This window comes from Phyllobates terribilis, unplaced genomic scaffold, assembly GCF_046119375.1.
Source record: "Phyllobates terribilis strain yellow unplaced genomic scaffold, ASM4611937v1 Scaffold_5__5_contigs__length_657084704, whole genome shotgun sequence".
NCBI lineage: Eukaryota > Metazoa > Chordata > Amphibia > Anura > Dendrobatidae > Phyllobates > Phyllobates terribilis.
The window spans coordinates 27,771,650-27,795,742 of NW_027362765.1; the positions used below are offsets into that span (position 1 = coordinate 27,771,650).

The 24,093-nt window shown below is 51.3% G+C and overlaps 1 protein-coding gene across 1 annotated transcript in view; it reads left to right on the forward strand.

Moving 5' to 3' along the window:
• The first annotated feature begins 5,793 nt into the window (after positions 1-5,793).
• The window catches only part of LOC141271815 (uncharacterized), a 105,017-nt gene continuing 86,717 nt past the window's right edge, over positions 5,794-24,093 (forward strand). Inside the window, exons 1-6 of the mRNA XM_073681989.1 lie at positions 5,794-5,983; positions 17,216-17,300; positions 17,428-17,607; positions 17,684-17,807; positions 17,891-17,988; positions 18,185-18,275. Coding sequence (XP_073538090.1) covers positions 5,964-5,983; positions 17,216-17,300; positions 17,428-17,607; positions 17,684-17,807; positions 17,891-17,988; positions 18,185-18,275 — 598 coding nt within the window. The 5' untranslated portion in view covers positions 5,794-5,963. The remainder of the gene's footprint in view (positions 5,984-17,215; positions 17,301-17,427; positions 17,608-17,683; positions 17,808-17,890; positions 17,989-18,184; positions 18,276-24,093) is intronic.

Below are 24,093 nucleotides of genomic sequence, written 5' to 3' on the forward strand. Positions count from 1 at the left end.
ACCTGTAGGTAAATTCCCAAAGGGGTATAATTTTCAAAATAGGGTCACTTGAGGGGGGATTCTGCTCTTCTAGAACTTAGAGGCTGTGTATATGGAGTCCGCAAACTATTCTACAATAATTTGTTCTACAAGAGTCAAATAGCGCTCCGTCCCTCCCGGATCTCGCCGTATGGCTAAGCGGTACGGTACAGCCACATATGGGGTATTGCCACGTTTAGAAGACATTGTGTGACACATTTCGGCACCATTTTTACCCACTGCCCTGTGTGAAAATGTAAAATCTGAGGGTAAAACATTTTTTTGTGGTAAAAATATAATTGTTTTCTTCACTGCCCAATGGTATAAATTAAAAAATGCTCACTACTTCCCTAGATGAATTCCTTGAGAGGTGTAGTTTACTAAATGGGGTCATTTGTGGGGGTTTCTGCTGTTTCGGCATGTCAGCGACTCTTCAAATGTGACATGGTGTCTGCAACCTATCCCAGCCAACATAGCGCTCCTTTCTCTTCCGAACCCGGCCGTACACCAAAGCAGTGGTTTTCCCCCACATATGGGGTATCGGCGTACTCAGGAGAAATTGCACAACAAATTACATGGTGCAATTTCTCCTGTTACCCTTATGATAATGCAAAATTAAGGGATGAAAAACGTTTTTGTGGGAAAAATATGACAATTTTATTTTTACGGCTCAATATTATAAACTTCTGTGAAGCACCTGGGGGTTCAAGGTGCTCACCACACATCTAGATAAGTTCCCTAAGGGGTCTAGTTTCCAAAATGGTGTCACTTGTGGGGGGTTTCCACTGTTTAGGCACATCAGGAGCTCCCCAAATGCGACATGGAGTCCGCTAATTATTCACACCTTGTACACGCGCGGCTCCTCTCCGTACACCTCGTACACACGCGGCTCCGCTCCGTACGCATCGTACACACGCGTCTCCGCTCCGTACACCTCGTACACGCGCGTCTCCGCTCCGTACGCCTCGTACACGCGCGGCTCCGCTCCGTACGCCTCGTAGACGCGCGGCTCCGCTCTGTACGCCTCGTACACGCGCGGCTCCGCTCCGTAAGCGCGCGGCTCCGCTCCGTACACCTCATACAAACGCGGCTCCGCTCCGTACACCTCGAACACACGCGGCTCCGCTCCGTACACCTCGTACACGTGCGGCTCCGCTCCGTACGCCTCGTACACGCGCGGCTCCGCTCCGTACGCCTCGTACACGCGCGGCTCTGCTCCGTACGCCTCGTACACGCGCGGCTCCGCTCCGTACGCCTCGTACACGTGCGGCTCCGCTCCGTACGCCTCGTACACGTGCGGCTCCGCTCCGTACACCTCGTACAAACGCGGCTCCGCTCCGTACGCCTCGTACACGCGCGGCTCCGCTCTGTACGCCTCGTACACGCGCGGCTCCGCTCCGTACGCCTCGTACACGCGCGGCTCCGCTCCGTACGCCTCCGCTCCGTACGCCTCGTACACACGTGCGGCTCCGCTCCGTACGCTTCGTACACGCGCGGCTCCGCTCCGTGCGCCTCGTACACGCGCGGCTCCGCACGCCTCGTACACGCGCGGCTCCGTTCCGTACGACTCGTACACGCGCGGCTCCGCTCCGTACACCTCGTACACACGGCTCCACTCCATACACACGCGGCTCCGCACCGTACGCCTCGTACAGGCGCGGCTCCGCTCCGTACGCCTCGTACACGCGCGGCTCCGCTCCGTACGCCTCGTACACGCGCGGCTCCGCTCCGTAAGCCTCGTACACGCGCGGCTCCGCTCCGTAAGCCTCGTACACACGCTGGGCTCCGCTCCGTACGCCTCGTACACGCGCGGCTCCGCTCCGTACGCCTCGTACACGCGCGGCTCCGCTCCGTACGCCTCGTACACGCGCGGCTCCGCTCCGTACGCCTCGTACACGCGCGGCTCCGCTCCGTACGCCTCGTACACGCGCGGCTCCGCTCCGTACGCCTCGTACACGCGCGGCTCCGCTCCGTACGCCTCGTACACGCCCGGCTCCGCTCCGTACGCCTCGTACACGCCCGGCTCCGCTCCGTACGCCTCGTACATGCGCGGCTCCGCTCCGTACGCCTCGTACACGCGCGGCTCCGCTCCGTACGCCTCGTACACGCGCGGCTCCGCTCCGTACGCCTCGTACACGCGCGGCTCCGCTCCGTACGCCTCGTACACGCGCGGCTCCGCTCCGTACGCCTCGTACATGCGCGGCTCCGCTCCGTACGCCTCGTACACGCGCGGCTCCGCTCCGTACGCCTCGTACACGCGCGGCTCCGCTCCGTACGCCTCGTACACGCCCGGCTCCGCTCCGCACGCCTCGTACACGCGCGGCTCCGCTCCGTACGCCTCGTACACGCGCGGCTCCGCTCCGTACGCCTCGTACACGCGCGGCTCCGCACGCCTCGTACACGCGCAGCTCCGCTCCGTACGCCTCGTACACGCCCGGCTCCGCTCCGCACGCCTCGTACACGCGCGGCTCCGCTCCGTACGCCTCGTACACGCGCGGCTCCGCTCCGTACGCCTCGTACACGCGCGGCTCCGCTCCGTACGCCTCGTACACGTGCGGCTCCGCTCCGTACGCCTCGTACACGCGCGGCTCCGCTCCGTACACCTCGTACACACGGCTCCGCTCCATACACACGCGGCTCCGCTCCGTACGCCTCGTACACGCGCGGCTCCGCTCCGTACGCCTCGTACACGCGCGGCTCCGCTCCGTACGCCTCGTACACACGCGGCTCCGCTCCGTAAGCCTCGTACACACGCTCGGCTCCGCTCCGTACGCCTCGTACACGCGCGGCTCCGCTCCGTACGCCTCGTACACGCGCGGCTCCGCTCCGTACGCCTCGTACACGCGCGGCTCCGCTCCGTACGCCTCGTACACGCGCGGCTCCGCTCCGTACGCCTCGTACACGCGCGGCTCCGCTCCGTACGCCTCGTACACGCCTGGCTCCGCTCCGTACGCCTCGTACACGCCCGGCTCCGCTCCGTACGCCTCGTACACGCGCGGCTCCGCTCCGTACGCCTCGTACACGCCCGGCTCCGCTCCGTACGCCTCGTACACGCGCGGCTCCGCTCCGTACGCCTCGTACACGCGCGGCTCCGCTCCGTACGCCTCGTACACGCGCGGCTCCGCTCCGTACGCCTCGTACACGCGCGGCTCCGCTTCGCACGCCTTGTACACGCGCGGCTCCGCTCCGTACGCCTCGTACACGCGCGGCTCCGCTCCGTACACCTCGTACACGTGCGGCTCCGCTCCGTACGCCTCGTACACGCGCGGCTCCGCTCCGTGCGCCTCGTACACGCGCGGCTCCGCTCCGTACGCCTCGTACACGCGCGGCTCCGCTCCGTACACCTCGTACACACGGCTCCGCTCCATACACACGCGGCTCCGCTCCGTACGCCTCGTACAGGCGCGGCTCCGCTCCGTACGCCTCGTACACGCGCGGCTCCGCTTCGTAAGCCTCGTACACGCTCGGCTCCGCTCCGTACGCCTCGTACACGCGCGGCTCCGCTCCGTACGCCTCGTACACGCGCGGCTCCGCTCCGTACGCCTCGTACACGCGCGGCTCCGCTCCGTACGCCTCGTACACGCGCGGCTCCGCTCCGTACGCCTCGTACACGCCCGGCTCCGCTCCGTACGCCTCGTACACGCCCGGCTCCGCTCCGTACGCCTCGTACACGCGCGGCTCCGCTCCGTACGCCTCGTACACGCGCGGCTCCGCTCCGTACGCCTCGTACACGCGCGGCTCCGCTCCGTACGCCTCGTACACGCGCGGCTCCGCTCCGTACGCCTCGTACACGCGCGGCTCCGCACGCCTCGTACACGCGCGGCTCCGCTCCGTACGCCTCGTACACGCGCGGCTCCGCTCCGTACGCCTCGTACACGCGCGGCTCCGCACGCCTCGTACACGCGCGGCTCCGCTCCGTACGCCTCGTACACGCGCGGCTCCGCTCCGTACGCCTCGTACACGCGCGGCTCCGCTCCGTACGCCTCGTACACGCGCGGCTCCGCTCCGTACGCCTCGTACACGCGCGGCTCCGCTCCGTACGCCTCGTACACGCCCGGCTCCGCTCCGTACGCCTCGTACACGCGCGGCTCCGCTCCGTACGCCTCGTACACGCCCGGCTCCGCTCCGTACGCCTCGTACACGCGCGGCTCCGCTCCGTACACGCGCGGCTCCGCTCCGTACGCCTCGTACACGCGCGGCTCCGCTCCGTACGCCTCGTACACGCGCGGCTCCGCTCCGTACACCTCGTACACGTGCGACTCCGCTCCGTACGCCTCGTACACGCGCGGCTCCGCTCCGTACACCTCGTACACACGGCTCCGCTCCATACACACACGCGTCTCCGCTCCGTAAGCCTCGTACACACGCTCGGCTCCGCTCCGTACGCCTCGTACACGCGCGGCTCCGCTCCGTACGCCTCGTACACGCGCGGCTCCGCTCCGTACGCCTCGTACACGCGCGGCTCCGCTCCGTACGCCTCGTACACGCCCGGCTCCGCTCCGTACGCCTCGTACACGCCCGGCTCCGCTCCGTACGCCTCGTACACGCCCGGCTCCGCTCCGTACACCTCGTACACGCGCGGCTCCGCTCCGTACGCCTCGTACACGCCCGGCTCCGCTCCGTACGCCTCGTACACGCGCGGCTCCGCTCCGTACGCCTCGTACACGCGCGGCTCCGCTCCGTACGCCTCGTACACGCGCGGCTCCGCTCCGTACGCCTCGTACACGCGCGGCTCCGCTCCGTACACCTCGTACACGTTCGGCTCCGCTCCGTACTCCTCGTACACGCGCGGCTCCGCTCCGTGCGCCTCGTACACGCGCGGCTCCGCTCCGTACGCCTCGTACACGCGCGGCTCCGCTCCGTACACCTCGTACACACGGCTCCGCTCCATACACACGCGGCTCCGCTCCGTACGCCTCGTACAGGCGCGGCTCCGCTCCGTACGCCTCGTACACGCGCGGCTCCGCTCCGTACGCCTCGTACACGCGCGGCTCCGCTCCGTAAGCCTCGTACACACGCTCGGCTCCGCTCCGTACGCCTCGTACACGCGCGGCTCCGCTCCGTACGCCTCGTACACGCGCGGCTCCGCTCCGTACGCCTCGTACACGCCCGGCTCCGCTCCGTACGCCTCGTACACGCGCGGCTCCGCTCCGTACACCTCGTACACGCGCGGCTCCGCTCCGTACACCTCGTACACGCGCGGCTCCGCTCCGTACACCTCGTACACGCGCGGCTCCGCTCCGTACACCTCGTACACGCGCGGCTCCGCTCCGTACACCTCGTACACGCGCGGCTCCGCTCCGTACACCTCGTACACGCGCGGCTCCGCTCCGTACACCTCGTACACGCGCGGCTCCGCTCCGTACACCTGGTACACGCGCGGCTTCGCTCCGTACGCCTCGTACACGCGCGGCTCCGCTCCGTACACCTCGTACACGCGCGGCTTCGCTCCGTACGCCTCGTACACGCGCGGCTCCGCTCCGTACACCTCGTACACACACGGCTCTGCTCCGTACACCTCGTACACACGCGGCTCCGCTCCGTACACCTCATACACACGCGGCTCCGCTCCGTACGCCTCCTACACACACGGCTCTGCTACATCCACACTGTAAACCCCTCCTGACCCCACACATAAACTTCAGCTCATCCAGCACCATGACAACCAGCACAGCAGAGTCCTGCATCCACTGAGGCCCCTGATCATGTGACTCCTGACTCCTCCCCTCCTGTGACCTCATCACAGGTCCTGTGCACACAGCCATATATGTGGTGTTGGTAGTGTCTAGAGTGGAGGTGATTCTTTGAGGGGAAGATGTCACTGGAAGGGGCGGGGCCTCCTTCAGTCCAGTGAGTGAAGACCTGACACCAGGAAGCAGTGTTGTGCTGAGGCTGCTGGGAAGGTGAGGACTGAGGGGCTGCACCATGGAGCCTGTGCAGGTGGGATGAGGACACAGGACTCAGTGTGAGTGATCTGAGGAGGGATTTTAGAAGACCCCCACAGCCTCATGCAAGTAACAGGACCCTCCTCCTTCACCATACAGACCCCCAGCACACAGCCCCATGCAAGTAACAGGACCCTCTCCTTCCCCATACAGACCCCCAGCACACAGCCCCATGCAAGTAACAGAACCCCCCTCCTTCCCCATACAGACCCTCAGCACACAGCCCCATGCAAGTAACAGAACCCCCCTCCTTTCCCATACAGACCCCCAGCACACAGCCCCATGCAAGTAACAGAACCCCCCTCCTTTCCCATACAGACCCCCAGCACACAGCCCCATGCAAGTAACAGAACCCCCCTCCTTTCCCATACAGACCCCCAGCACACAGCCCCATGCAAGTAACAGAACCCCACTCCTTTCCCATACAGACCCCAGCACACAGCCCCATGCAAGTAACAGAACCCCCCTCCTTTCCCATACAGACCCCCAGCACACAGTCCCCCCTCCTTCCCCATAAAGACCCCCAACACACAGCCCCATGCAAGTAACAGGACCCTCTCCTTCCCCATACAGACCCCCACGCTTGGTGTAGATTTGTCTGTTGTATGATGATTTGGTGAATGGCTGTTGATTCTCTATTGTATCAGCCCCTGCAGCTTATTGTTCTTTTTTCCTTGAGAACAAAGGTGCAGGTTGTTTGAACAATCGATGTTTGTTATTTGGTGACTGTCTGCAAACATTGCAGGATAAATATGCAGGTTAATTGTCCACTGGAACAATGAGAGAGAGAGAATGCCTCCTCCCACCCTTCCAGAGGTCTGTGGATAATGCCCTGAATGTCATTTGTGGGTAGAAAAAGAGACCTCTTTCCTTCTCTAAGAGACTCTACAAGATGTCAGCTTAAGAGACCACGGCCCCAGCTGTAGGAATACAAATCTGCTTCTCTGACCATCACTGAACACACAAAGACGTCTGGAGAATCCAGGTTGGGACAGTTAGGTCACCTGGCCACATACCTCGCTGTACTCGGGTTAGCTTCTTAAGCTTGTCATTACCTCCTTTCTGTGGGTGTCCGCCAAAAGCGAGGAGCTACTGGTTGGGGAAGACGGTCCTAAAGTCCCGAAGTCAGAGGTTTTAATCTCCGGCGACCCAGCGAAAAGGTGAGACTCAGTCATTTGCACCATCTTGTGTACTTGCTGAGACTGGCACTATATTTTATTGACTGTTGGTGATACAATAAAGTATCCCCCTGTTGTTACCCTCACCCTGTGTGGTCTAAGTAGTATTCTGCCCACGGGAAGGAGTGCGGGAGTTCAATAAGATGAGACCTGGTCCATGTCTTTCTAAAGACAGACAGGCCAGCGAACGAGAGCACCCACTGACCCTCATGTCTCCACCCTCCTTCCCCATGCAAGTAACAGCACCCCCACCTTCTTCACTCAGTCCCTTAGCACACAGCCCATGCGAGTAACAGCTCCCCCTCTTTCTCCATACAGACCCCCAGCACGCAGCCCCACAAAAGGACCAATAACCCCTCCTTCCCCGTGCAGCCCCACGCAATTAAAAGCACCTCCTCCTTCCCTATGCAGACCCCTAGCACGCAGCCCCACGTAAGTAACAGCACCCTGTCTTTCTGCATGCAAGTTACCAAACCCCCCTCCGTTCCAAAGCAAGCAGTTCCATGCAAGTAACACAACCTACTCCTTCCACACACAGACCCCAGCATGTTGCAGCTCGTAAGTAACAGCACCCCTTCCTTCCTCCTGCAAGTAACAGGACCCCCTCCTTCCCCATGCAAGTAGCAGCACCCCTCTTTCCCCACACAGAGCCCCCCAGCATGCCGCCACACGTAAGTAACAGCACCCTCCCTTTCCCACTCAGACCACCAGCACGCAGGCCCACACAAGTAAGAGGACCACCTCCTTCACCACGCACACCCACAGCCCCACACAAGTAGCAGCACAATAGTGTTGTCCTCTATGAACATACAGTGGCATGTAAAAGTTTGGGCATCCTGCATGGTTAGTAGCTAGTTGCGCCCCCTTTTTCACAGCTTGTAAAAGCTTTTTTCAGCCAAACAATAGTCTTTCAATTCTTGTTTGAGGGATTTTCATCCATTCTTACTTGGAAAATTCTTCCAGTTCTATGAGATTCCTGGGTCATCTTGCATGCACTGCTATTTTGAGGTGTAGCCACAGATTTTCAATGATGTTCAGATCAGGAGACTGTGAGGACCATTGTAAAACCTTCAGCTTGCAGCTTTTGAGGTCGTCTAGTTTGGAATTTGACGTGTGTTTAGGATAATTATCCATTTGTAGAAGTCTTCCTCTTTTCAACTTCAGCTTTTTTACAGATGGTGTTATGTTTGCATCAATGAACTGGAGTATAATTTGGTATATATGCAATGTGTAGGAGCATGTTCACACTGGCCATTAAACAGACCAAACCTAAGATAGAAAGTACATGGACATATTACCTACTATAAGTAAGTAAAAAGCAAAAGTGCATATAAATAGCATGGGGTACGTAGTAAACTTGGCTTTTATGCTTTTTTTGTTTTCTGTCATTACGGTCCTAACCTCTAATATTAAAACATTACTATGTGTCAAAGATGACCTCAATGTGAATAAGGGCTGAGCAGGACCGGGCCCCAACTATGGACACCCAGCAGTGGGAAGCTATATAAATGTAATATAAGAAAGTCTTAGGCTTCGTGCCCAACAATTTCCGCAGCGAAAACGCTTAAAAAAATGCTGCGGATTATCATTGCGGAAAAATCCGCAGCATGTCTATTAATTTTGCGGACACGCAGCGTAATTGCCGCCATTGACTTGCATTGAATCGCTTAATATCCGCATCACTACATTTGCACATGCGGATATTAAGCGATTCAATGTGCGGATGGTACCCGGGTCTGGAGAAGAGGAGACTCTCCTCCTGACCCGGGTACCATAGTACCTGTTAAAAAAAGAATAAAAAATATACATTATACTTACCTTCTGATGGCCCCCGGTCTCCTGTACGGTGCGTTCTGGCTCCCCGGCAGCCTGCTATGGTCTAAAAGGACCTTTCATGACGTCATTTAGTCATGTGACCAGTCACGCTACCGCTGACGTTGGCGGTCGCGTGACCTGTCACATGACTAAATGATGTCATGAAAGGTCCTTTTAGATCACTGCGAGCTGTACAAGAGACCGGACGCACCGGAGAAAAGACCAGGGGCCATCAGAAGGTGAGTATAATGCTTTTTTTTTATTTTTTTTACCATTTTTATTCTTTTTTTCAACTATTAACTTGGTCACGCTATATAAATCCATGCCGGTTGCATAGATTTATATATTGTGACCAAGTTGTGAAGCATTTTCCAAGTGATGCTAAAATCCCTTGGAAAAGCGCTTGATAACCCGCATGCAAAAACTTTTCACAAACGCTTCTACCTGGCAGGAAAAACGCATGTAAAATCCGCATGCGTTTTTCCTGCCAGGGAGATGCAGAAAAAATCTGCAGCATTTCTGCATCGTGGGCACTTAGCCTTATCCCATTTATCCAAATTGTATCCATATCACTTCAGAGGGAGTTTGAGAATCTCCTGCCAAAGGATCTCATTAACTTATGAAAAATTAACTTTTGATCAAATATTTTTAAACAATTATCACATTGAAAGAGCTGAGAACAGACAAACACTTATTCACACTAAGGCTATGTGCCCACGATGCAGAAATGCTCAGGATTTTTTCCTGAGCGTTTCTGCATCTCCCTGGCAGAATAAAACGCATGCGGATTGTACATGTGTTTTCCTGCCAGAGACATGCGGAAGTGAAGCGTTCTTCACATGCATTTCCGCATGCGGGTTGACAAGCGCTTTCCAAGCGATTTTAGCATCACTTGGAAAGTGCTTGACAACTTGGTCACACTATGTAAATCCATTCAAACGGCATGGATTTATATAGTGTGACCAAAAGAAAGGTAAAAAATGAAAAAATATATACTTGCCTTCTGATGGTCCGCGCTGTCATGCTTCACCGTCCTGGCTGTCGGCAGCGGTAGACTGAAGGACCTGCCGACGTCAGCGTCGCGTGACCCGTCACATGACTATGACATCAGCGCAGGTCCTTCAGTCCATCGCAAGCTGCCGGCATGAAAGGACGAGCGCATCGGGGGCCGTCAGAAGGTAAATATAATCTTTATTTTTTATTTTATTCTTTTTTTTACAGTTTTCTATGGTACCCGGGTCTGGAGGAGAGTCTCCTCTCCTCTAGACCTGGGTACCATCCGCACATTGAACGCATGCATTCCGCATGTCCTTATCTAGTGAAGCAGAATGCTTGCGAATGCAAGTCAATGGCGGCGAGAACGCAGCGCTTCCGCAAAATAATTGGTAGTGCTGCGTTTTTTTTCCGCAATGATAATCCGCAGCGGAAATTTCCACAGCATGTGCACAGCACATGCGGATTATCATTGGGGAACATGGCAGGCCTTCTACCATGCGTTTCTACAGCGTTTTTGCCACTGCGGAAACGCTTAAAAAAAACGCATCGTGGGCACACAGCCTAAGGCTATTGTCACACGTTCAGTATTTGTAAACCAAACCCAGGAGTGGGTGAAAATACAGAAGTGATGACGTGTTTCTGTTATACTTTTCCTCTGATTGCTCCTCTCCTGATTTTGGCTTACAAATACTGATGGAAAATACTGACCTAATACTGAACATGTGAACGTGGCCTTAGGTAGATAAGGTGCTCACTGCTATCAGTATTTTCAGCAGGTTGCAAAGATTAAATGCACAATCAAAGCTTCAAACATAGTAAATCTCCAAAATGTCTGCTGTACATTGATAACCAGAAACAGTAAAACAGACTCTCCCCTAAAATTACCTACAAGAAGAACTGATCAATAAAAGACTGAGTTGTTCCCAGCCATTTTGTGGGCCCCAAAGTGATTACCATGGTTACCAAAGAGCCCAAAGGGCTGCTGTAAATGCAAAGGCTGTGTGGCCTGTCCAGTTATGGAGACTGGGAATACCTTCACCAGCCAGGTCACATGGAGAATACACCATTAATGATTTCATCTATTCTAAGACAAAAGGGGTGGTCTATAAGGCCATTGATATTAATTAAAGGGGTTGTCCACTACTTTAACATTGATGCACTTTCAGCTGTTATAGGGGGCGGCGGCCGCTGGCCGGAAGTCCTTGACTGCGGTGCCTGGCCATCCATCTGTAGTGGTTGCCACTTGTAACTGCACAACTGCCTCCCATTCAACTGATGTGCAGTTACAAGCAGCGGCCACTACAACTTGACGGCCAAGCACTGCAGGTAAGGATTTCCGACACCTATAACAGCTGATCGGCCGGGGTGCCGCGCCCGGGACCCCAGCCGATCATACATTGATGCCCTATCCTACAGATAGGGCATCAATCTTAAAGTAGTGGACAATTTCTTTATGTAATATCAATAGTACTGCCACTTGAGCATCGTTATAAATAGTGAAACTTTAACATGTCCTATGATTAGAACATAATGGGTATTGTGAGAGATAAATACTCAATTGATTTAGCAGTGATTAAGAAACAGAAGTGGACAGAATAAGTGTCATGAACAGTAGGACACTGAACAGAACAGGAGAGTGCTGCAGGGCTGGATCTCCTTGACTTCTACTTCTCAACAACTTTGTCCCTGAGTTGTTTGGAGATCTCCTTGGTCTTCATGGTGTTGTTTGGTTAGTGATGTTACGGGAGTGCTGTAGGGCTGTATCTCCAGGGCAATGCTGATCAATGAGTTAATGCAGGAGGGAAACGAGGGAGGTGGTTGTGGCACATAATGGAGAGTCAGCATGAGAGAAGCTATGAAGTGGGAGCAAGATGTCTCCATATTGACTGACCAGCCAGGAAGCAGCGTCACACGCCGAGCCTGCATTATCTAATGGAGCACAAGCACTGTGCCCCCATGGTTATGCAGGAGGGGTGGAGGGAAAGTACGTGAATCAAACAGTGTGGCTCCCTGGTTCATTTGGACAGGAAGTGCAGGATCACACACCTGGAATGCGGTAAGCATTAAGGGTGCACTATGTATGTATAGATAGAGTAACTCTTAATGAAAGCTAATGCTATTGGTGGGGGTACCTGTGCACCACCGAGCACGCCCCAGAATCTCCATTTTTATGGAGGAGTGCAGCACTCTGCACACTTCTCCTATACATGAGCTGGGATCACACCTGGCTCCATAACTTATCTTGTTTGCTATCTTTGGATCTACTAGATCCATTGCCCTTGTGCAAATACACTCCCCTGATGAGACCTCATGAATGAGGCTGAAACACGTAGGTAGGAATTCTTGTAGGGGTACATTTTTCTAGGATATACACTTGGGTACAGGAGCTTCGCTGGGCACGACCAGTACAGTAGAAAAGAACCTTTTTGTAAGCTGCTAACTCGGTCTTTCCATCCAGCAGAAACTAAAGGCCCCGTCACACTAAGCGACGCTACAGCGATCCTGACAACGATACGACCTGTCAGGGATCGTTGCTGCGTCGCTATGTGGTCGCTGGTGAGATCTCAAACAGTCACATCTTCGCAACAATGCGGCGACCCGTAACGATCTGTATAACGGTGCACGCCTATGTGTTTCTGTGTCTGAGTCGTTAACAAGGTCGTTGGTAAGGTGTCAAACACACCGATGCATGCTACCCAGCGGGGCTTCAACGATCAAAGAAATGTCCAGACCATTCCGACACGACCAGCGATCTCACAGCGGGGGCCTGGTCGCTGTTAAGTGTCAAAGGTAGCGAGATCGCTACTGAGGTCGCTGTTGCGTCACAAAACTTGTGACTCAGCAGCGATCTCGCTAGCGATCTCGTTTAGTGTGATGGGGGCTTAAGTGCATCCAGAAAGGAGTGAGGGGAGATGGGAGCCATTCTTCCTGAGCACTGGTAATACTGAGCACTTGATCAATGTACTGCAGGCATTTTGGAGATTTACTATGTTTGAAGCTCTGATTGTGCATTTAATCTTTGCAATCTGCTGAAAATACTGATCGCAGTGAGCATCTTATCTACCCAGCTATTCTGTGAGTGTGAACAAGTGCTTGACTGATCTGAGCTCTTCTCTTTTACTGCAATAATTGTTTTAAAATATTTGATTAAGTTTATGAGATCCTTCTGCTGTAAATTCTCATTGAGTGCTAGAACCTAAAGCATAGATGGCTTTTATTTAATTAAAGCCAGTGTTTACTAAGTGCCCTATGTTGTGTATATTCACTTTTGCTTTTTACTTACTTATAGTAGGGTATATGTTCATGTGTTTTAGTTTCTGTCTTAGGTTTTGTCGTCCACTAAGTTGGTCTAACTCTTTGTGAACTTTATGGAGAACACAAATAGTGGGAATAGTGACATTTAGGTGCCATGAATTCAAATTTATTCTTTCAGATTAGTTTTTTTATCCAGACCCTCAACCAAAATTTTAGTAAGAATTTCATAATATTTAGACTTTGGGAGAAAAACTAAAAGAGAATTTAGAAAATGCATCAGTGACACCTCTGAGATATCAGATATAAAAGGGATACCCCATTACTAGACAAATTGGAGGGTATCATCAGGGTGACAACAGAGCTATCTCCTTTTGTATTTTAGAGGTTGTCAGACAAAATCGGAAAAAGAGATTAGTTTATTCCAATCCTCTAAAAAGAATGCCAATGGATTTTCCATTTGGACTCACCCCCGTGGGATTGAATGAACAGATGACGTTGGTGGTTTTATTTAGGATCTGTATATGGGAATTTCTACTGTAAGCCGGTTACACTACTTCTGTCACCATACAAGAGAGCCAAGTTTTGCATTGCTAGACACCTCTTATCATGGTGTACACCACAGGTGATATCTACTGTTCTGTGAGCCCCAGTTTTTATTCCACACACTCGTACTTCCAATATTGCACTGACTGATATACAGTACAGACCAAAAGTTTGGACACACCTTCTCATTTAAAGATTTTTCTGTATTTTCATGACTATGAAAATTGTGCATTTACACTGAAGGCATCAAAACTATGAATTAACACATGTGGAATTATATACTTAACAAAAAAGTGTGAAACAACTGAAAATGTCTTATATTCTAGGTTCTTCAAAGTAGCCACCTTTGGCTTTGATGACTGCTTTGCACACTCTTGGCATTCTCTTGATGTGTTAATTCATAGTTTTGATGCCTTCCGTGTGAATGTACAATTTTCATAGTCATGAAAATACAGAAAAATCTTTAAATGAGAACATGTGTCCAAACTTTTGGTCTGTACTGTATATATCTACATTATACTAATCTGCCTATTTTGGGCTTTTGCAGAGAGATTACAACTATATACACTGCTCAAAAAAATAAAGGGAACACTCAAATAACACATGCTAGATCTGAATGAATGAAATATTCTCATTGAATACTTTGTTCTGAACAAAGTTGAATGTGCTGACCACAAAATCGCACAAAAATCATCAATGAAAATCAAATTTATTAACCAATGGAGGCCTGGATTTGCAGTCAACCCCAAAATTAAAGTGGAAAAACACACTACAGGCTGATCCAACTTTGATGTAATGTCCTTAAAACAAGTCAAAATGAGGCTCAGTATTGTGTGTGGCCTCGACGTGCCTGTATGACCTCCCTACAATGCCTGGGCATGCTCCTGATGAGGTTGCGGATGGTCTCCTGTGGGATCTCCTCCCAGACCTGGACTAAAGCATCCGCCAACTCCTGGACAGTCTGTGGTGCAACGTGACGTTGGTGGATGGAGCGAGATTTGATGTCCCAGATGTGCTCAATCGGATTCAGGTCTGGGGAACGGGCGGGCCAGTCCATAGCTTCCTTTGCCTTCATCTTGCTGGAACTGCTGACTCACTCCAGCCACATGAGGTCTGGCATTGTCCTGCATTAGGAGGAACCCAGGACCAACAGCACCAGCATATGGTCTCATAAGGGGTCTGAGGATTTCATCTCTCTACCTCTGGCGAGCACATAGAGGGCTGTGCGGCCCTCCAAAGAAATGCCACCCCGCACCATTACTGACCCACTGCCAAACCCGTCATGCTGAAGGATGTTGCATGCAGCAGATCGCTCTCCACGGCGTCTCCAGACTCTGTCATGTCTGTCACATGTACTCACTCAGTGTGAACCTGCTTTCATCTGTGAAGAGCACAGGGCGCTAGTGGCGACCTTGGCAATCCTGGTGTTCTGTGGCAAATGCCAAGCGTCCTGCACGGTGTTGGGCTGTGAGCACAACCCCCATCTGTGGACATCGGGCCCTCATACCACCCTCATGGAGTCGGTTTCTTACAGTTTGTGCAGACACATGCACATTTGTGGCCTGCTGGAGGTCATTTTGCAGGGCTCTGGCAGTGCTCCTCCTGTTCCTCTTTGCACAAAGGCGGAGGTAGCGGTCCTGCTGCTGGGTTGTTGCTGCTGGCCCCCTCCACGTCTCCTGGTGTACTGGCCTGTCTCCTGGTAGCACCTCCAGCCTCTGGACACTACGCTGACAGACACAGCAAACCTTCTTGCCACAACTCGCATTGATGTGCCATCCTCGATGAGCTGCACTACCTGAGCACTTCTGTGGGTTGTAGAGTCCGTCTCATGCTACCGTGAGTGTGAAAGCACTACCAACATTCAAAAGTGACCAAGACATCAGCCAGAAAGCATTGGTACTGAGATGTGGTCTGTGGTCCCCACCTGCAGACCACTCCTTTATTGAATGTGTCTTGATAATTGCCAATAATTTCCATCTATTGTCTATTCCATTTGCACAACACCATGTGAAATTGATTGTCAATCAGTGTTGCTTCCTAAGTGGACAGTTTGATTTCACAGAAGTTTGATTTACTTGGAGTTATATTCTGTTGTTTAAGTGTTCCCTTTATTTTTTTGAGCAGTGTATATTGATTCTGATATCTATTTTAGCTCTTAATAATGCAGATATTTAAATATCTTAACTTATATGAATCTCTTGTGTTAATATTGCACCTGCTGTGACATTTATTGGCTCTCATTGTGGCAATTTTTTTGTAAACTACAGTAATATCTTATCCTTTGCTACCCCGTGCGGGCGCCTCCTCCAGGCAACTGACTGTTGCGGGGGCGCGCCCTCAGTATCGATGGACTTGTACCATGCATGCACCAGTACGGGGCGCTGTTTTAGACATCCTGACATTATCTGAGGCTCAGGACACATGTAAGAATCACGGTCGTGACCTCTTTTGTTGGAATACCTGCGCATGCGCCCTGGAAGCTCCTATTGCCGGCGTCCATGCGCTATACAACATTTGGGGACATTCGTTCTCACTACGTTAGCCCTCTCGCATTCTGTGAGTGTGTGATGTCATCAACATTGTCCCTTTATAGAGTGATAAAAGCCTTCAGCTATACACATTATCAGCTGCACATCTATTTCCACTGTCTACAGATATTAGCTGACATGTCTCCTCACCATACTGTGTTTTTCTATATCTCGTATTGTTTGGGATTGTTTATAAATGGATTAATAGATATTGATATTTTAGGTGATTTCTTTGTTAGTTGTGTATAAAACAATAGCAATAACAGTATTGGGAAGTAGAGACATACACCGACCCATAAGTGTCCTGTATTGCTGGAATGGTGCCAGTCCTGCCTTCCTCTGGTGGTGGGCTGTGGATGACGCTGTTTACACTGCTGTGTTGTATTTTTGGACCTAGACTTCTTTTACCTAATAAAGAGTTAGTTACTTTCTACATAGCTGTGGGCTCATGACCATTTCTTCTCTTTTTGTTTGATGTGTGATCTAAAGTATATAAGTTTTATTAGTAGATGTCAGGAAGAAAAAACAGAATATAGTAAAGATAGTAACACGTTAGTGATTCCACACTACTCCTGAGCCACCACTGCTTGAGTCCTCCACCAGTCTCTCTATTTCCTGGTCAGTCCCAACAATCTTGAGATACCTTTGGCCAATTAGTTGTTGAAGCAATGACCATCATAGCCAGTGATTGGGAGAATGGAGGAGATGACTTGGTCAGCAATTCAACTGATGTTCCACTCTGTACAAGATAAAATTTGTAGATTTTATATTCTCTTATCTCATCATATGTTTTCTCTTATTATCTCCAGTAATTATATTATTACATGGGATTCTTTATGATGTTACATCGGCTCATCTTCTTCACATTCAGGTCCCTACCATACCAAATCTTCTCAGTGGAGTTTGTCTATATTTAGACAATTTTTCTGATTTACAGATCAATGATGGCTATGGACAAGAACAAAATGGTGGAGAGGCTATTACAACTCACCCTAGAGATCCTCTTCCGGCTTACTGGAGAGGTGAGAGATTCTGATGACGTCACATTACATCATTCTTATCTATGGGAATAACAGATGGACAGAACTGGAGAGGTGAAGACTCTGGAAATATCTGTAGTGAGATTTATTAATGTGTCTCCATAACCAGGATTACACAGTAGTAAAGAAGACATCTAGTGAACGTTGGCAGGCCCCTGTGTCTGAGGGATGGGAAAGACTCCAGAGCCCAATCACAGGGCCTCCAACTCACCAATTGATACATGAGGACATCAATGACCAGAAGATCCTAGAACTCGCCTACAAGATGATTGAGCTACTGACTGGAGAGGTGACACTGCTGGGATATTATACAGTATTGCTATGAAGGGAATGGGGGGGGGTGACTGTATCATTGTATGTGTCAGGTTCCTATAAGATGTCAGGATGTTGCCGTCTATTTCTCCATGGAGGAGTGGGAGTATTTAGAAGGACACAAAGATCTGTACAAGGACATCATGATGGAGGTTCGCCAGCCCCTCACATCACCAGGTAATACACAGGACTAAATACACACGGCCTATAATTATCTGTATGTAAAGAATGAATTCAGTCCCTGTATGTGTTTCCTCCAGTTCTACCCAGTAAGAGGACAACACCAGAGAGATGTCCTCGTCCTCTTCTTCCACAGGACTGTAAACCTGAAGATCCCACTGTTTCTCAGGATCGTCAGGTAGATGGAGAGAAGGTGTCATGAGATCTCCCCTATGATGTGTAGACGGCTGTGAAGGTCTTGTGCTCAGTCTTCTTTTACCCACCAGTATTATTTGTTTTATACTTGTGTAATGAGAACGGTGGAGATGACAGGATTAGAGCTGATCATAGATGTGACTTCTCCATCTGTCTGACTTTTACAATATTTGTTTCAGGGTAAAGATCTGACCCATATTAATACTACAGAAACATATGTGAGGGATGATGAGCGATGTAAGGAGGAGTTTCCTACAGATAACCATCCAGGTGAGTAGTAACCACTAAATGCAGAGAAGTTACAGATTCTTCTCAGTCATCATCTTTCACTGCTATATCAGTAGTGTAGTCCGGACATATCACAATCATATGATCACCATTCTGCTGTTATATCCCTGCATGTTTCTCCACACGATACTTTTCAAAGTAGTTTGGGCTTTGAAACCCCTTCTTCTATAGAGATTACAACCTGGAGGATCCACCTACCTCCTGGCATCAGAAAATGTTGACCCTTACCTGCCCAGATCTGTAAACTACAAAACCAAATGACAGCATAGGTAGAATGTGCTGACAAGTTAGGAAATTATTTGAAGAAAAAATATTATGATGGTCCTCTAAGAGAAAGCGGAGGGTAATGATGCTGTTACCTTTGTAGAATCCTGATATCTTATTGGATGAATCTACCTTTTCTTCTGTGCTGCTGAATGTGCTCATATGGTCGCTACAAGACCAGGTCCAGTCTTTGTGGCTAAATTTCACTTTTATGACCGACAACATGAAATGTGCAGTGAGGGCCAAGTGTGGATTTCTGTACATTAAGAACAGTGTTTCCCTTAACCCTGAATTTTCAATTTCTTTTAAAACCGACTCACTTCAAAGAGGATTGTGGTAAACTATACAAAAAAAACATTACACCCATGCCATGATCTATGTCAAAGCTGTGCGTGACTGATGGGTGTATTATATGTGTGGGGCTCGTGCTGTATATGGGGAGGCTGTGTGGGGCTCGTGCTGTATATGGGGAGGCTTGTGTGGGGCTCGTGCTGTATATGGGGAGGCTTGTGTGGGGCTCGTGCTGTATATGGGGAGGCTTGTGTGGGGCTCGTGCTGTATATGGGGAGGCTTGTGTGGGGCTCGTGCTGTATATGGGGAGGCTTGTGTGGGGCTCGTGCTGTATATGGGGAGGCTTGTGTGGGGCTCGTGCTGTATATGGGGAGGCTTGTGTGGGGCTCGTGCTGTATATGGGGAGGCTTGTGTGGGGCTCGTGCTGTATATGGGGAGGCTTGTGTGGGGCTCGTGCTGTATATGGGGAGGCTTGTGTGGGGCTCGTGCTGTATATGGGGAGGCTTGTGTGGGGCTCGTGCTGTATATGGGGAGACTTGTGTGGGGCTCGTGCTGTTTATGGGGAGGCTTGTGTGGGGCTCGTGCTGTATATGGGGAGGCTTGTGTGGGGCTCGTGCTGTATATGGGGAGGCTTGTGTGGGGCTCGTGCTGTATATGGGGAGGCTTGTGTGGGGCTCGTGCTGTATATGGGGAGGCTTGTGTGGGGCTCGTGCTGTATATGGGGAGGCTTGTGTGGGGCTCGTGCTGTATATGGGGAGGCTTGTGTGGGGCTCGTGCTGTATATGGGGAGGCTTGTGTGGGGCTCGTGCTGTATATGGGGAGGCTTGTGTGGGGCTCGTGCTGTATATGGGGAGGCTTGTGTGGGGCTCGTGCTGTATATGGGGAGGCTTGTGTGGGGCTCGTGCTGTATATGGGGAGGCTTGTGTGGGGCTCGTGCTGTATATGGGGAGGCTTGTGTGGGGCTCGTGCTGTATATGGGGAGACTTGTGTGGGGCTCGTGCTGTATATGGGGAGACTTGTGTGGGGCTCGTGCTGTATATGGGGAGGCTTGTGTGGGGCTCGTGCTGTATATGGGGAGGCTTGTGTGGGGCTCGTGCTGTATATGGGGAGGCTTGTGTGGGGCTCGTGCTGTATATGGGGAGGCTTGTGTGGGGCTCGTGCTGTATATGGGGAGGCTTGTGTGGGGCTCGTGCTGTATATGGGGAGGCTTGTGTGGGGCTCGTGCTGTATATGGGGAGGCTTGTGTGGGGCTCGTGCTGTATATGGGGAGGCTTGTGTGGGGCTCGTGCTGTATATGGGGAGGCTTGTGTGGGGCTCGTGCTGTATATGGGGAGGCTTGTGTGGGGCTCGTGCTGTATATGGGGAGGCTTGTGTCGGGCTCGTGCTGTATATGGGGAGGCTTGTGTCGGGCTCGTGCTGTATATGGGGAGGCTTGTGTCGGGCTCGTGCTGTATATGGGGAGGCTTGTGTCGGGCTCGTGCTGTATATGGGGAGGCTTGTGTGGGGCTCGTGCTGTATATGGGGAGGCTTGTGTGGGGCTCTTGCTGTATATGGGGAGGCTTGTGTGGGGCTCTTGCTGTATATGGGGAGGCTTGTGTGGGGCTCGTGCTGTATATGGGGAGGCTTGTGTCGGGCTCGTGCTGTATATGGGGAGGCTTGTGTCGGGCTCGTGCTGTATATGGGGAGGCTTGTGTCGGGCTCGTGCTGTATATGGGGAGGCTTGTGTCGGGCTCGTGCTGTATATGGGGAGGCTTGTGTCGGGCTCGTGCTGTATATGGGGAGGCTTGTGTCGGGCTCGTGCTGTATATGGGGAGGCTTGTGTCGGGCTCGTGCTGTATATGGGGAGGCTTGTGTCGGGCTCGTGCTGTATATGGGGAGGCTTGTGTGGGGCTCGTGCTGTATATGGGGAGGCTTGTGTCGGGCTCGTGCTGTATATGGGGAGGCTTGTGTCGGGCTCGTGCTGTATATGGGGAGGCTTGTGTCGGGCTCGTGCTGTATATGGGGAGGCTTGTGTCGGGCTCGTGCTGTATATGGGGAGGCTTGTGTCGGGCTCGTGCTGTATATGGGGAGGCTTGTGTCGGGCTCGTGCTGTATATGGGGAGGCTTGTGTCGGGCTCGTGCTGTATATGGGGAGGCTTGTGTCGGGCTCGTGCTGTATATGGGGAGGCTTGTGTTTTTGTTTTTGTTTGTTTTTTTTATTCTGTCTCCTTTTTTTAACAAGTTCATTCTATATGATATATTTGATTGTGGTGGGATCGGTCTGCCTCACTTATATTAGTCTGAAACTCCTTGGTAGCATTTTAACCCTTTCACGTCTTTTGATGTACTCATATGTCATAGTTGGGAATAGCTTCCCGCCGTTTGATGTACGGATACATCATGGCCATCGTGCGCGGTACAGAAGTGCCCGTTCCATCGCCACCAGGAGCTCAGCTTACATGACAGCTGAGACCTGACTGTCACTGCCAGGAGAAATGTCCACACTGCCCCCGACTGTTTAACCCCTTTATCCTCAAAGGTGCTTTGCACGTTAATGACCAGGCCAATTTTTACAGTTTTGACCACTGTCACTTTGAAGTAATAACTCTGGAACGCTTCAACTGATTTGCCATCCACACTGTGTTTTGTGACATATTGTACTTCATGATAGTGGTAAAATTTATTTGATATGACCGGCGTTTGTTTGTGAAAAAATTGGAAATTTTGGCGAAAATTTCGTAATTTTCTAAATTTTAATTTTCACGCCCTTAAATCGGAGAGATATGTCACACAAAATAGTTAGTAAATAGCATTTCCCACATGTCTACTTTACATAAGCACAATTTTGGAACCAAAATTTTTTTTTTGTTAGGGAATTATAATGGTTAAAAGTTGACCAGCGATTTCTAATTTTTCCAACACAATTTACAAAGCCATTTTTTTTAGGGACCACATCACATTTGAAGTGACTTTGAGAGGTCTTTATGACAGAAAATACCCAAAAGTGACACCATTCTAAAAACTACACTCCTCAAGGTGCTCAAAACCGCATTCAAGAAGTTTATTAACCCTTCACGTCTTTCACAGTAACTGAAGCAATGTGGAAGGAAAAAATGAACATTTAACTTTTTTTTTTTTTCACAAACTTTACTTGAGACCCAATTTTTTTTTATTTTCACAAGGGTAACAGGAGAAATTGGACCCCAAAAGTTGTTGTGCAATTTCTCCTGAGTACGCTGATACCCCATATGTGGGGTGAAGCCATTGTTTGGGTGCACGGCAGGGCTCGGAAGGGAAGAAGTGATGCTTTGGAATGCAGATCTTGATGGAAAGGGCTGTGCGGGCATCATGTCATGTTCTCAGAGCCCCTGATGTGCCTAAACAGTGAAAATGCCCAACAAGTGCCCCCTTTTTGGAACTGATACCCGATTTGTGAATCTTATAATGTAGTGTCATACGTCAGTTGTGTAGGACAACCTGACGAACACTACGTCAGTAGTAGCAAGGAAAGCGTATGCCTCCTCCTCTGAATAGCGAGTTTGGGATGAGCTAGACATTGTTTTATGTATGTGGTGCTTGTGTGTCAGTACTTTGTGTGTGTATGTCTCAGTGTGCTTGGTGTAACTACTTCACCGATCAATGCTCGTCGGCTGCTGGATGTGCGCACAGATGTGGTGCAAAGGGGCGGGGGGCGGGAGTGTAAAACAGCGAGCATGAGTGCGGATCAGTGATCTGCAGTCACTGATCAGCGCTCGGCCACTGCAGGAAGCACGAAAAAAAATGACAAAAGTCGAGCAATCAAGTAATGATCAGCACTTGGTGGCAGAAAGGGGAATGGGAAGGGGAGAGAGGGGGATTGGGGTGGATGTGGAGAGATCAAAAAATACTACTTACAGTTGACTTCTGTCGCAGCAGCAAGAGCGGCGATTGTGGTGTCACAGGCTTCTGTGGCACTGCAAAGCCCAGCACGGTGCACAATCGGACAGCCTGACCACCCTCTACAAAAGAAAAAATGTTAGTGGGGGGAAAAAAGTGTAAAGTAGCGAGTGCTGATCGGTGATTTGTCTCACCGATTAATGCTCGGCGGTAGCTGGAAGCACGGAGTTGGTGCAAAGTGGAGGGGGGAGGGAAGAAAAAAAATGGACAGGGAGAAAAAAAAAGTCTTGGAAACCAGCGAGCATGGACGCACTGGTCAGCACTCTGCTGCTGCAGGACGCATGGGAAAAAAAACTGCCAAAAAACGAGCGATCAAGTATCGATCAGCGCTCAGTGGCAAAAAGGGGGGTGGTGGTGGCCGTAAAAAGAGGTGGGTGTGGGGGTGGATGAGGGGAGATCAGAGATGGACTTACCAAAGCCTTTTCTCTTCTTCTTTCAGTAGGAGCAGGATCAGTAGCCGCTTACCTCAAGAGGAGACCAGATGTTTCTGTGGCACCACAAGGCCCAGTACAGAGAGATCAGACGTGTGACCACCCTGTAGAAATCCTCACCAACTGTGGGGAGCTGCAAGCTGGTCACGGGGGTGATAGGGCAGTGACAGGCAGGTCACAGGCCAGTCACCTCTCGGTCAGACACTCTGATTGGTGCGATAAATGTCATCATCGATCGCTCCAATCAGAGCTGGCTGGGGCCTATGCACACATCACAGGGGGTTATGGGGCGGCCCCGTGACCGCCTGGTAACCTCTTATTGGCGCGATCGGCGATTACATCGATCGCACCAATCAGAGTGGGTTGGGGCCAGGGCTGGCCTTACTAGGCAACAGCCTAGGATCGGTGCTCTTAGGCGTGCAGATCCTAGACTGCACATCACTGATTCAGGCAAACAGCATAGCCAGAACAATAAATTGAATTTTTTTAAAAAATTCCAAAGTCAAATTAGAAAACAGCAAAAAGGTAATGGTACTCACCAGCCATGATGGCTGCACACAGATGTTAACTAATACCTCATATGATATTTTTGCACTTTTTTTTTTTATCTGCCAGGGTGCAACCAGGCACCATTAATGATGACCTTGTGAATTATGGGCTTTGCACCTCTGCAATGCACGTATAGGGTGCCGGGCATCCCGCCTAATCGAATAGTAGGGGCTGACTAGGCACGATGCTGCAAGTGTGTGAATTGCACACTATTGCAAGTTTCATCTATGTACAGTTTTAGTGCTAGGCAGTCACTCCTCCAGTGAGAGGGGATGAGAGTGGTTGTTCATCAGCATTCTGCACCGGTGTTACCTCCTTCTTACAAAAGGGGGCTGGCTGCGTCCTGGTGT